General features: G+C 34.8%; 1 protein-coding gene across 1 annotated transcript; it reads right to left on the bottom strand.

Annotated features, from left to right (window-relative positions):
- Nucleotides 1-8914: 8914 nt before the first annotated feature.
- On the bottom strand, nt 8915-12686 carry LOC142606809 (putative pectinesterase 53). The gene is made up of 5 exons (XM_075778152.1): nt 12246-12686; nt 11639-11828; nt 11363-11569; nt 10779-11014; nt 8915-9216 (listed from the first exon to the last, which is right to left on the bottom strand). The coding sequence occupies exons 1-5, from the start codon at nt 12602-12604 to the stop codon at nt 9069-9071; spliced, it is 1140 nt and encodes a 379-aa protein (XP_075634267.1). The 5' UTR covers nt 12605-12686; the 3' UTR covers nt 8915-9068.
- Between the last annotated feature and the right edge of the window lie 1265 nt (nt 12687-13951).

The following is a 13951-nucleotide window of genomic DNA, read 5'->3' as shown; positions in this document are numbered from 1 at the left end:
CCCCCCCCCCCCCAGCTTGAAATCCTGAGTCCGTCCCTGACCTCAGACCATTATACCATCTCATAGTTGTTGGCCCAAGGCTTGACGGAAACACCTTGCACTTTAACCCGTCATTGTGCGAATACAGGGACATCATTTGTATGTAGTGGCTCACATGCTCTATTGGATTTGTTTTCCCATCGTAAATGGTGAACGGCAGCCATGTGAACCTCCACGACATTTCAATGTGCTCAATGTCATCGGTGAAGGGAGGCCCTTCTCAACACCTGGCTCATGGCATCCAAAGCAGTGTTACAATACATGTGCCTTTCGTGAGGAGGGGATTCCTCGTTGCGTTCTCTGGTGTCCTGCAATCGGTCTCTTGACCGGCGTGAACCACTACCTTGGGATGATTCGTGTGGTTCATAATCCAGATCATCGGACGAGCCCTCCCGAACTCTCCTCTAGTTTCGGCCTCTCAACTCAATTTCCACATTGTTAACTTGCTTCCGTAGGTTCTCAAGTTCCCTTAAACGATCACTACGATGGGGCCACTCAGGGATATACAACACAGTTCGTTCCCTATGAGAAGACCCCTCATTAGAATCCACTCTGGTCTCCTGCCCCTCCTACATGTGCTGCTGCTCCCTCCTACGTTCCCTCCCATGCCTCCTTCGACCCCTGGAGGAAGCCCCTGACTGATTCCCAGCTACGGATCCCTCGCCCTGATATGGACCTTCCATGCTCTAGAGTCACTAAACACGTTCAAAGCCTTCTAGTGGGGTATGATTCCCACAAACGACACGAATTGTGTGAGCCAAGACCAACACTAAGGCAACAAAGGGCTCACAATTTATTTGTAGTGGGTGTGGTGCTCAATCCTACTAAGCGAGGCCTTAAACCAGTAACAGTACTCTCCCTCAATTCCCCTGAGTACCCCAGAATGGCACCTCCCTCTATTTCTCTCTGTGTTTGCCTTACTTCTCTCTCCCCATAAAATCCAACCCCTATTACCTTGGCTTCGACCTCCTTTTATAGCCCTCCGTGAGTGGGGTGGTCATCATTTCCTTCCCCACTTACTCACGCATTCCCAAGCCTAACAAAATCCCAAGGGATCCTCACGAATTCAAGGATCCTCACAAAATCTCTTGGAACTTGTTATAGACGCCAAACCGTGTTCGGTAGTTGATTTCTTTTTAGAATCGATAGTTCTCGGTGACCGCGCCTAGGTTTTCTTTATGTTCGGCTTAGACACCGACCTCTTGGGAAGCCCTCGGAGCTCAGTATCCCCAATTCCCGATACCTAGCTAAAGTTCAAGCCCAATGTGATGAAGCCTAGGGTCATCTCTCCCTTGTACGTTGGGCCTTCATTGCCTAGTGGGCCTTGGGCTTCGCATTGGGCTTTGCCCATGCGGGCTAGCTTGGTTCACCGGGCCCAACTCTCCCACAAATTTAAATATATCTAGAAATAAATTGTAAGTTCCAATAAATTCAATTGGAGCTTTGAACTTGATTTCCCATCCATACAAAATTCTTATTTGTATTTATGGTAAATATTTCAAAAAATGATCAGTTTTCTTTTTTACTACTAATATTCCATGTGATAAAATTAAAAAAGCACATGTAAATAATAATAAAAATTAATTATATGGGAATAAAAGAAGATATTTTATAAATATCATCGAAACTACATTATTAATTAGTAAGCCATTCTATGTGTAATTCATATATATATATATATATTCACTTGGCGCAAACATATTGCATATAGTGAGTAAATTTTATTATATTAAAATAAAATTATGTATTTTTATTGATATATGATCAAATTAATTAAAATAAATATTAAATTTTATTTTATATTATATGTAGCTTTGTTAATAGAATTTGAATTGAATTATACTTTTGAATTTCTTGAAACTTAGATAATAGAGTTTTATCTAGAGTAACTTAAATAAGTTACTTGATATTTTGGTAATAGATCTTAATTTAAAGAAACTACATTAATAATTAATGAGAGTATAGCACTTGTAGTCAAGAGAGGATTGCCACTTGGAGCAACTAAATATAAATATTTTCACAATTTTTTTTCACAACACGCTGAAGAGGCAAATTATAACTGAAGCAACATTACTTTTATTATTTTATATGAATACATCACTAAAACTTTTATATACACCAATCATAACTGTGCATGTAAGTAGTTATAATAATAATCTTGTATGATTGTGTGTCTAGATTTATCAATTTTTTATTATATTTAAACCTTAATTTTAAGGGTATATAACATATTAGACACTAACGTTTCAAAAATTAATGAACTAAACTCTCATCTTATATTAAATTCCAAATACATTGTCACTCCACTTAAAGGGGGGTGAGGTTTAATTCGTTAATTGACTAAATTATATATTACACCATTAATGTTTGGGGCGGTTTTGGCCCCCTTTTATAATTTTTATTCGTTCCTCTAACCTTACATAGTGTTTGGGTATACTTCCTTCCATCCAAACACCAGCATAGTTATCCATTAAGTGTCACCCCAACTAAAAAAAATTATTATTAATAAGAAAAATTATTATATTTATTTTTATTATTATTATTATTATTATTATTATTATTATTATTATTATATATTGGTGGGAATATATGTACAATATTCTCAGATCTATGAGATGCAAAAAAGAGAAAAAAATAAACGCCAAAAAAAAAATAATTACACACAAGACAGTATTTACGTGGCTCGGCAATTTGCTTACGTCCACGGAGTTACAAGGATTTTACTATTCTTGGGGGAAAATACAGAGTACGGCAATACAGTTTTATTTCTCTCAAAAACATCAAAATCCAGTCTCCAAAAATTTTATTTCTCTCAAAAACATCAAAATCCAGTCTCCAAAAATAACAGTTTTTATATCTTGCACTCAGGATTCACAATGGGCTACAAAAACATACCAAAAAATTTTCTCTGTGGCAATGGCCCAAACCGTAGTGCTCATGGACTAAGCCTCAAAAATCTCCCGTTAAAAACTATAATAATATTATTTCGGGTCGGCTCATAATCTGGATTAAACACAACTAGGCTCCACAAAACCCAACATATATATATATATATATATATATATATATATATATATATATATATATAATAATTTGACAATTTCTATTTTCCATTACTTTTTTTTTCCTTTGAAAACAAACCCACATAGATCAAATTGGATGTAACAAATAAAAATCCACAAAATCCTAACTTAAAACAATTCTCTCTCAATTTACCACCAAAAAAAAAAAAAACCAAATCTCTCTTGCTCAATTACCAAGCTTTACGCATCCCTAATCAAGGTTTACGGATTTGCCTTTCTAGGTATTTGGTTCCTTGCTTTTCACGTTCTCCCAATTTGACAATGTCTTACTAGAATACCGATCAGAGCATAAAGAGTGATGCTCAACAGGACGAAGTTGGTTTTGTGAAGATCCCATTTTAATACTAAACTAGGCTAAACCTAAGAGTCTTAGAAATTCTTAGAGGTGTGTTGTGTACTTGTGTATTTTATTAAGGAAAAAAAATCATTCATGAATATACGCCTTTATTGATAATTGAATGAATTTCATTGGTAAATCAAAAAAGAAACATTACTTTGATCCTGGTTACATTCTATGGAAGGAAAAAAAAGTATAAGGCTTTTTTTTTTAATCCTAGTTACATTATATAAAACACAAATTTGCATCACTTTGTTTCCTAATTATAATCTAGAAAATGAAAACAAAAAATGATAAGGGCTTGGTCTTCAAACTAGAGATTCAAATTCAAAGGTTGGGTTACAGAGTTTGGAAGGTGTTAGTGATGCAGGGAAATATGATGGGATGTAATATGAATTAGAACTAGATGGAATGAGAGTTTTTTAGAAGAAATTGATAGGTGGTTAGGCAACTCTACAAAAACACTAATAAGTTCTCAAGTAAAAGCTCTCAAGTCTTATTTTCATTCACATATACAAACTAATTTACAAAGAGCTTACATTCTACTACATATACTAGTTTTTTGGCATTAGCAGCCTTTAGATGGTTGACAAGAGTCTAAATTGTATTGGCTAATGCTTAAGAAGTCATCTAACTAACTAACTAATTAGTTACAAGAGAATTAAGATATAGCTACTTGAAATGCCCTGCATCAGGATTCTCCCAATTAAGAAGCACTTGACCTCAAGTTGTCTTGGTTGCCACAAGATTTATATGATGTTCTAGGATGATACAGCTACCTGCTGTCATGACTTTGTTGTTGTTGCAACTTGCTACTGCATAATTAGTTTAACACAAATGAAACACCAATGAAGATGAATTTGCATTATGAGGACTCCCTTTCTTAAAAAAAACTTGTCCTTATGTTTGGTTAACCCTCCAATTTTAAAGCCTACTTCATCTTGACCATTGGTTTGGGACTTACTTTCCCCTTCTTTGGTTGCAATGAGTAATGAAACACTATCTTGTACAAACTATGTGTGGTGCACTTGAATCTGTCCAGCAATTGTGCAAGTTGCTATAGTGGGTTTGGATGTCGTTGTAAGGAAAAAATTGCTTCCTAAGTTTCTATTTCAGCTTCTCCAAAGTTTGAATCTTGGTTTTTCCTTCCCTCAATCTTTGAATCTTCAATTACTCCCACCAAGGTCTTGCCTTACTTCTCACACTAGTTGCTGCCAATTTAACTTTCATGGATTTCGGCATACCATAGCAAACAAAGATCTCATTAACTTGGTTAAACCAATCCACAAACTCCTCATGATCCAAGCTACCATCTGTAGATATCTCATTTTGTACCCCTTACGTCCCTAGCCCCCGTTCCCCAATGACAACATCACTCGAAGGCCCAGGATTAATTTAAGGTCCAATCTTGTAAAGTTGGACTTGAAGGATGGTTTTGGTAAAGAAAATGCACAGGGAAAACATTATGCATGCGCACGCATGCCTTTAAGTATGCACATGCATACATGGAGCATGCTCACATATGCCCTATATGCACACACATGTAGGGTTTCTAAATACCTATAAGGAAAGTTTTTGGACATAAAATCTTGTAGAGTAAATCCCACATCGTTTGGGTACCGCTCTACACCCATATATGATCACTATAAAAAGGCCCTAAAGGCTCTTTTACCAAAAACATGCTGGAATTCACTAAAAAGTAGTGAATCCCACATCCTCAAGTTAAAGTTTACTTGGTTGGAACTTAGTTTGGTCTTGACTTTCAAGTTTTAAACTTACTAACCTTCTTAGTTTTTTTCTTAATTAGGTTGATTAAGGAGAACAGTCAAATCAAAGCTCTAAAGAATTCTAGTGTTTAAGGTAAAGGTTCAAACTTTGTCTCTTTCATTTTTGTTTGTTTATTTGTTTTCTTTTGTGTTTGAGTGCTTTAATATATTTGTCTTTAGTTTAGGTTGTTTAGTCTTTGTATTATAAGCATGATAGGTTGTTAGATTTCCATTTTTGTTTGTCTGTGCTTGTAGTTTCTGGGTTTGTGTTTCTAGGCATGTATGTGTGCGCATGCTTCATGCATGTGTACGCATGCACATGGGATGCGCATGCATAACCCGTGCATGTGCATACATGCTCTTGCCCAGAAACCCAGATTTAGGTTCCTTCAAGTTTTGTTTGTTTTATACAGCTTTCTTTCACATATTTTGTTTCTATTTGGTTTAGTTTTGCATGCTTAGGTCTTTAAATCAGTCAGATAACTTGTTTTACCTTGTTTATTAGATTAAATATTAGGGTTTCACATGCATGGTAATAACATGAACATGCATAGAATATTATCATGCATTGATGTATAGGTGCTATGATGCAGTGAGGTAAGCTATGCATAATCATATGAACATGAATTTGATTTGGATAATGAACATAATTGCTTGATGGACATGATAAGTATGCTTGCTTCATGAACATAATGAGTATTCTTGATGCTACTACCTCCTTGATATACAGCCTTGTGCTATACTTGCTGCCCTTGTATATACATATGCTAGATGAATGGTAGGATTTTAAACTATGTAATGCAATGGAATGATATGCCATGTTGATTGATTTAGATGCATGTTAGAGTGTGTGTGTGTGTGTGTGAGTCTAGAATAACATGTTAGATGACCCTTTTACTGGGACTAGGATTTGAAACACAATGAGTGGAGATCGACCTACGAGTTGAGTAGGGTTGGGTGCCTAACACCTTCTCATCCCCATACCTAAACTCTGGACACGTGCTCTAGTAAAGATTAGTCATTCCACAAAGATATATGTGATTGCTAGACCTAATCTAGGTAGCAACTTCATTTACACCCTCCACTTGATCCACCCTAAGCTGAGGTGTACTTCCCACAAGAAAACCATTCGTTGAGGGCGCTTGCGCCCACACCATTAAATTCAGGGAATTCAATCTTAAATCTTGATTCCCAATTCTGGTTTGGCATCTTTGGTTGAACCATCACAGGATAGCAGTTATGTCACTCTTGTTTTTGCTTAGGAAAATGAACAAAGAATTGCACGTAATCCTCCCCATTTGAAGTTGCACTTCCAGCAACATCATGCTAATTGTGTTGTTGTTTCCTATCTCTTATCAATTGTTTAGTCAATGCTTTTATTTGTCTCCTTAAAAATTCCACTTCAAATTCTAAGCCATTTTGATCCCTTCGACCCCTTGGTCAATTAGCTACAATATATTCTTTTTCTGTTGCAAAGACAATATGCTTGTTGCTCTTATCCTTCCTTATCTTCTCAAACACCATGGCTTCTTACACTACAAACTAATTGCTAGCACAAAAGAAGGTTGTGGTTTTGGTAAGAAAGGTTTTCTAAGATCAGAATTAACAATCTTGATAGGTTCTTGGAACTGGAATGAAGGAAAAATTGCAAAGGAACTTGAATACTAAGGATCTCAAGCTCTAATACCAAACTAATGCAGGGAAATATGATGGGTTGTAATATGAATTAAAACTAAATGAAATGAGAGTTGCTTAGAAGAAATTGATAAGTGGTTAGGCACCTCTACAAGAACACTAAGTTCTCAAGTAAAAGCTCTCAAGTCTTATTTCATTCACATATACAATTTGATTTACAAAGAGCTTATATTAAACTACTTATTCTAGTTGTTTGACATTGGCCATTTCTAGACTGTTGACAAGTGTCTAAACCCTATTAGTTAATGCTTAAAAAAATCAAATAACTAACAAATTAGTTACAAGAGAATTAGGATATTACTACTTGAAATACCCTGCTTCAGTTAGTCACCTATTCCACCCAATTCACATTATCAATCTTTGAAAAATTAATGGCATTACGCACTTGATTCACCCAACATATGATAATGCATTATATACTTAAATGCTAATCATGGAATTTATAGAAATTAAAATTATCCCTAATCTAATACACACACACACACACACATATATATATATATATATCACCCCATATAATTATCAATCAACATGCCTTAGTATATATATTACTATTATATATATTTGATAATTGTGAATAATTTGCTTGATGTGAGGTTCGACGAAGAAATCGATGCATTTGAGTGCATATATTTGAATGTGTTTAAGCAGGATCTTCCCCTTCCCTTTTAGTAACTCCCAAGTCCCAACAATCTCCTACTCACTCAATGACGCTTTCAGAGTGGAAGTTGGATGGCAATTGGAGGGGGAAAGATCTTGAAGGCTTGGGCCCAAAAAGGCCATCAAAGGCTATAAGGTCAAGCCCAAGCTAGTCCAGCCCGAGACCACATTCATGTGTTGACCCCGACGCTTGGGAGACTGGATTGGGGAGGCAATTGGAAGAAGAAAGAAAAGATCCTAAAGGCAAATGGGGCTTAAGGACCATCTTTATGTGGTGACCCCATTTCATCCTACCCACTGATGATGATGATGATGATGATGATGGATATTCTCACGAGTCTTACCCCTGCAATTTTTTTTTTTTTTTTGGTACAACCTCTAAGTGAAGTGTGTTAGGTTCTAAGACCTTAGGGACTAATGTATTAGAATTTCAATGTGTGTTATGTTGGCAAACTATGATCAAAACTTAGAGTCTAGGTTTAGGCTTGCTTAAAATATGTTTTGTTGTAAAGTTGGAATCAAGTGATTGCAGAAATTATTGGTCAAATTCTGCAAGGCTCAATCGATCGAAAATTAGATTCAATCAATCGAGAATCGTGCAGATTGTTTTTTTTTTCTGCAGAATTTTCAACTAAGCCTAAGCCCGTTTGACATGTAGGGTTTTATGTTTTATGTCTCATATAAATAGAAAAACTCTAGCTACGTTTTAGAAGCTTTTGATATGCTGTGTGTTTGAATCTCTTGTGAGATCTAGAGGTGTTTACCTTCATACATGCTTAGGGTTATCAAGATTAAGATTGATGTCAAGAGTTTGGTGATCGTTTCAGTTGCTGCACAAAGAACATTCAAGAAGATCAAGATTCACAAGTAGGAGAACTTATGGTTGTAGTGGATCAAAGAAAGAAATAGTCCGTGGACTCGGAGCTGTCACGTGGTCGCGGTAGTAAGTTTTCTACTCAAGGTAGCAATAGAATGTTAGTGGTCTAAGTCTTATTGTATAAATTTCAATTCTTTCACAGTGGATCTGTTTTACCTTGAGCATAGCTAAGTTAAATCCTCTCTAGGTTTTTTACCGATTTGATTTTCCTGAATCATCAGATCTTTGTGTTCTGTATATTTCCCCATTATATTTTTTTTACACATTGTGGTTTAATCTAGTGTTAATTAACAAACTTATTAATCAACTTGGCTTAATATTAGGTTAATCATATTGTGTTAAGGGGTCTAAATCTTTACAAAGTGATCAATTAATTAATGAATTTTTTTTTCATTTTTAATACAAGATAGAAATTATATTCTAACCTAATCTAAGTGCATATTTAGTTAAAAGCAAATTGAAGCTTAAAACATAAATATCATAATTTTTTTATAATTTTTTTGCTGAATACATAAATATCATAATTTGTTAGATTCTCCTGCGACCTCATAAATAAAAGAAGGCCAAGATGAGTTTTACAAAAATGATAAATATAAATATATAGAATTTTATTATAATGTGATCCATTCGGAGCCATCAATGAAGGTAAGTGAAAGAAAAGGCTTGGCTTCCTCATCAGTAAGTTCCCTTGACCATGATACCCTCCCTGCAAAGCTTGCTCCTGGTCCTGTACACTTGTATTGCCCATAAAACACAGTCCTGCGTCCACATATAAATTCAAAGCCTTCTCAATCAGAGTCAGTCAGGCGTATGCTATTAATATTATGGCTAAATTGAAAACTACCAACAAAAATCAACCAAGCTAGAATTAAGGTGGCTTTTGTAGAAACCATGCCTATGCTAGCGTGGCATGAATTAAAAATACGATGGCTAAAGTAAAACGGCGAGACTCAATTTTGTAAGTGGTTTATAATATGCTTTCTTTCTTTTTTTAATGCACAGTGGTACACGTAGATTTTGCGGTAGAAAAAGAGCAAAAGCACACACAATTATTGCCGGATATGCCCTCCTTGTATAATAAAATAAATGGCTCATTCGAGTAATTTTGGATTGGGCTTTTACGCCATTTTTATTACGTAGCAGTTTAAAGAAGAATATATGTTGGCATGTTGCTCTAAGTTAAGGCTTCTGTGGAAAACAAAAGACAAATACCTAAACCAATATAAATAAGGATATGGAGAGGAGACCACAGGATATCAATGCAATGTCCCTACTCCCCACGGCAACAAATTGGGGCCGAAGAAATTATGGTATTTGTCTTTTTCTTTTCTTTTTCTTTTTTAAAAAAATCCACTAGGGAAAAATGGGTAGGTAAATGGCATGAAATTCCAGATTATTTTCACAAATGACGTGCTTTTTCAAGGTCACTAGTGTGCATCAAAAACTTCAAAGAGTGGGAAATTTTTAAGAAATTTAATTGGGAAAAAAGTGTAAGGTAAAAGTTGCATCATACAAGATCAACATGTAAGGGTTTGCACTTAGCAAACTCTGTTTTTTAAGTAAAATAGTAAAGGCATCATTAAGAGCATCCCCATCCTGGCTGGCAAATGCCATATGTAAGGATAGGATACAATTAAGGCATTAAGGCATTAAAATGCCATATGTAAAAAAAATTTGGCATTGTGCTAAAGTGCCATCGTTAATGTATGATGGCACTGTAGCACTATTGTATAATTTTTAATATATTTTATTCCCTCTACAGCACCATATAAATGATGGTAATTTTGGGATATATTATTTTAGAGTGTAGAAATATTATTTTAATGTATTGTATTGTAAAATAAAAATTGGAATGCTAAAAATATCATAAAATAATATGGTATAATTGATAAAGTAGTTTTTTGATATAGTAAAATAGGATAGGATGTAGCTATTATTGAGTGCATGTCTATGCTAAAATTAAGTCATCTTCAATTGATATATTTTATGATTCAAATTATATATTATAAACTTTAAAAAATATTTGTATTACAATTATTTTAAATTTTGAATGAGATGATACCATAATATATATAAGAAATGAAATATTAACAGGGGAAATAGATTTTCTCCTTGTACCCTAGTGCTCTGCCAATTAATGCACTGTACTTCAACCAGACCATAGTTATTCATTGGTATTTTCAAAGAGTTACTACTCCTTTGTGATATGGCTATAAAGGAAGGGAAAAAGAGAGAGGAAATGTAAATACTATATTTTGCAAGTGATAAAAGTGGGGTGCAATTAGCTAGTGAAGTTATGAGAGAGAGAGAGAGAGATGTACATTTCACGATTAGGGTCGCCCCAATTATACCAGCCTTTGGGAATGATAATGTTGTCCATATACGTGTAAGCAAAGACGACCCGAGAGAAAGGACCCCATGCCCTCCCAAGGTAGAGTGCTCCTGAGCCCGTGACCTTACAGTTCACAAAAGAGAACCCCGTGTCATCTAAAAGACTGCTCCTCCCTTGTGCTGTTAGGGCCCCCATATTCTGTGCTACTGCATGCACGTGACATCCCTGTAATTATCATAAATTAACCATCATATTTATTTAGTTTTAAATCAATAATTAAACACGCCCCCACTAATCAATTTTTTTCCCTTCATTTAACATAGGAATTTAATATATATCAACTTTTACTTAAGTGAAAACCACAAAAAGCAAAATACATTTGTTTCTACTTTTCTAAAAGATAACCTTTGAATCCACTAGTGTTCCTAGAATCCACAAAAATATAGATAAACAAAAGTCTGACATTTTATTAATCTGAAATAACAATTTAATATTAACCTTTATTTAGGTGACCATCTATACATGAATGATCTTTCATAAATTAAAAAAAAAAATACATGAATATGATCTAACCTCAAAAAGAGAGAGAGCATTGCCAAAGATGAAGTCCACAGAACCTTCAATGTAACAATCCTTGTAATAGTGCCTACCCAAGTGGTCATAAAGTGTGTCCTGTGCTCCCAAAAATCTACACCCCAAGAATGTTGCTGTATCCGCTGATATTCTAAATGCCACTGCCTGTTTTCCAATTGCCCCTGGTTTTGGTACTGGGGTAGTGTTCTGCATCAAATTCTCTAGCAGTCAGACAGGCAGAGAGAGAGAAAGAGAGAGATGGCTTTACTTTAGTACCTTAAATGTGATGTTCTTGGCAATAAAATAAGGGGAATTCACAGCAAAAGTTGCAGAAGCGTAGGTCCCCATGGGCTTCCCTCTCGGCCCAGGTTTTTGGGCTGTGTCTCCCCATTGAACTATTGTTTTATCTGGCCCTGCTCCCTCAATGGTTATGAATGATTTCAAAGGAGGAATATTAACTTTCTCCCTGAAAATTCAAGATTTTCCAAGGTGACCCATTTCACCCTTTCACATTTATCTCAATCCTAAGAGAAACTTTGCTCCAACAATAAAAGTGATGAAACAAAAGACAATTCATAAACTGCAGAGTCTAGCTTGGTTAGAACACCTACTCCTAAAGCATTTGGGTCACAAGAGAAAGACACAACAAAAAACAAAAATGAGAATCACTTTTTGGATCACTTCTATATATACCAAATTGAAGACAAACTTACTTAAAACTGAGTATAGAAAATCTTTATATATATAATTCATGGTTCAGAAGAGTCAAAGCTACTTGGCAGAGCCCAAAACAAAAATAAAGACAAATAGCTAATTAAATAAAGGATAGATGATAAAAAGAGAATCCAACTAGAATCACAGAACATAAAACCCAAGTACTCACGTGTAAACTCCTGCATGGACCTTAATTACCACTCTCACAAGGTTAATGAATGGTAGAGAATCAATGGCATCCTGAATTGAAGTGAAATCTCCAGCAGCCGGCTTTTTAGTCACAGTAAGAGTGTAAGAAGGGAATAGCTTATTCTTTGCAGTCTTGAAAACCGAGTGCTTGAGGCCGCCAACAAACTTCACCCACTTCATAAATTGCTGTTCTGAGAATTGGGTTTGTGTCACATTCTTCGATAATTGCTTCCCTGCAGAATTCCTTGGTCGAATTCCTTTGGTGTGACATAATGTTTGGCTTAAATTTAACAAAAGAAGAAGAAGTATAAAATAAAAAATGTGTCTTATTTTTGACATATTGAAAGAGAATGAAAATAGGAGTGACGAGGGAATAGCATATATAGAGGGAATGTAATTTGGAACTTAAAAAAGTGCTATAGAAAGCGGCCTGTGGCATTTGTTGTTTATATATAAGTTTAGTGCTGAACTAAGGGAATCAATCACAGAAAGTGCAATAGAGGTCACGGGTGCTTCTACTGACATCCATGTAGAAAGAGAAAGAAGCAAACAATCCAAGCCACAAGACAGGTTGCACTTTATTGATTACAAAAATATTGTTTCTAAAAATTTTGCACCTTTTGTTGTTGTTTTTATTTGGTGGTGCCCGTTAGTGTTAGTCCCACTGTTTCTGTGTGTTGGTTAACATATTCGTGAGGGGATAGTGGCCTGTTGCTGCTGTGCTACCGTTTATATGAATAATATTTTGTCACCAGCTTTCTGCCTTGTGGACTGCTTACCTACCCTTAAATCACGACCGTCGATGCACCCAAAAAATAGTCATGGCCGTCAAATCATTGGACCTGAAATTAGGTTCGATTACATTATTATCCAAATTCACTGTAGAGTGGCTTAGAATAGCTGGGTTTTTTATTAGGATATCAAGTGGGCTAGTCTTGACTCACTTGCAGGCCTATTCAAATGCAAAATACAGTTAGAATAGCTTTACAAACATTTTAGTTTTTGAACCTCAAAAATCTATTTTATCTATTTTAACACATTAACATTAAAGATTCTATTTTTTTACCAATTCATTTAAATATATTCTTTCTTTATTCTTTTTTGGGTAAATTGCAAATTACACTTGCTTGCTCACTCCCAAGTGCAAGAGATCATAGCAATATAATTCTCGAAGTCTCAAGGTCGAACCACAATGAGCAGGATAAATTCAAAGGCAATATAATTAAACAAAAATTTGGGTGAAGAAAAAAAGTACTTTTTCTTGGTGATTGTTAACAAATATAATAATAATAACTAATTTAAATCAATAATGTAAATACCAGGGTATCGAGGTGTTTCCCTATATTAATATGAAATTCTTTGTGGTTTAAGAAAATATATATTTCATAATTGATTGTTCTTATACAATTAGAAACTTATGATTCTGTTGAATTGAGACAATTCAAGAACACATAATAACCTAGATTAATAAGAGGTTAGAATATTTTTTAGAAAAACTCATTCACTTTAAAACATGATTTCTATTTGAAACTATTAGAAATTCATCTAAAAAATAAGAAAAACATGATTGAACTTAGAATAACGAATATATCAAAAGAAATCTAATTAAACAATCAAATATGTTATTGTCTAAAATCTTAGAAAGAATCACATTGAATATTCATACCATATAGAAGAAACATAACC

This window comes from Castanea sativa, chromosome 1, assembly GCF_040712315.1.
Source record: "Castanea sativa cultivar Marrone di Chiusa Pesio chromosome 1, ASM4071231v1".
NCBI classification, from domain to species: domain Eukaryota; kingdom Viridiplantae; phylum Streptophyta; class Magnoliopsida; order Fagales; family Fagaceae; genus Castanea; species Castanea sativa.
The sequence above is the reverse complement of the archived record's forward strand: the minus strand, read 5'-3'. Positions and strand labels throughout refer to the sequence as shown.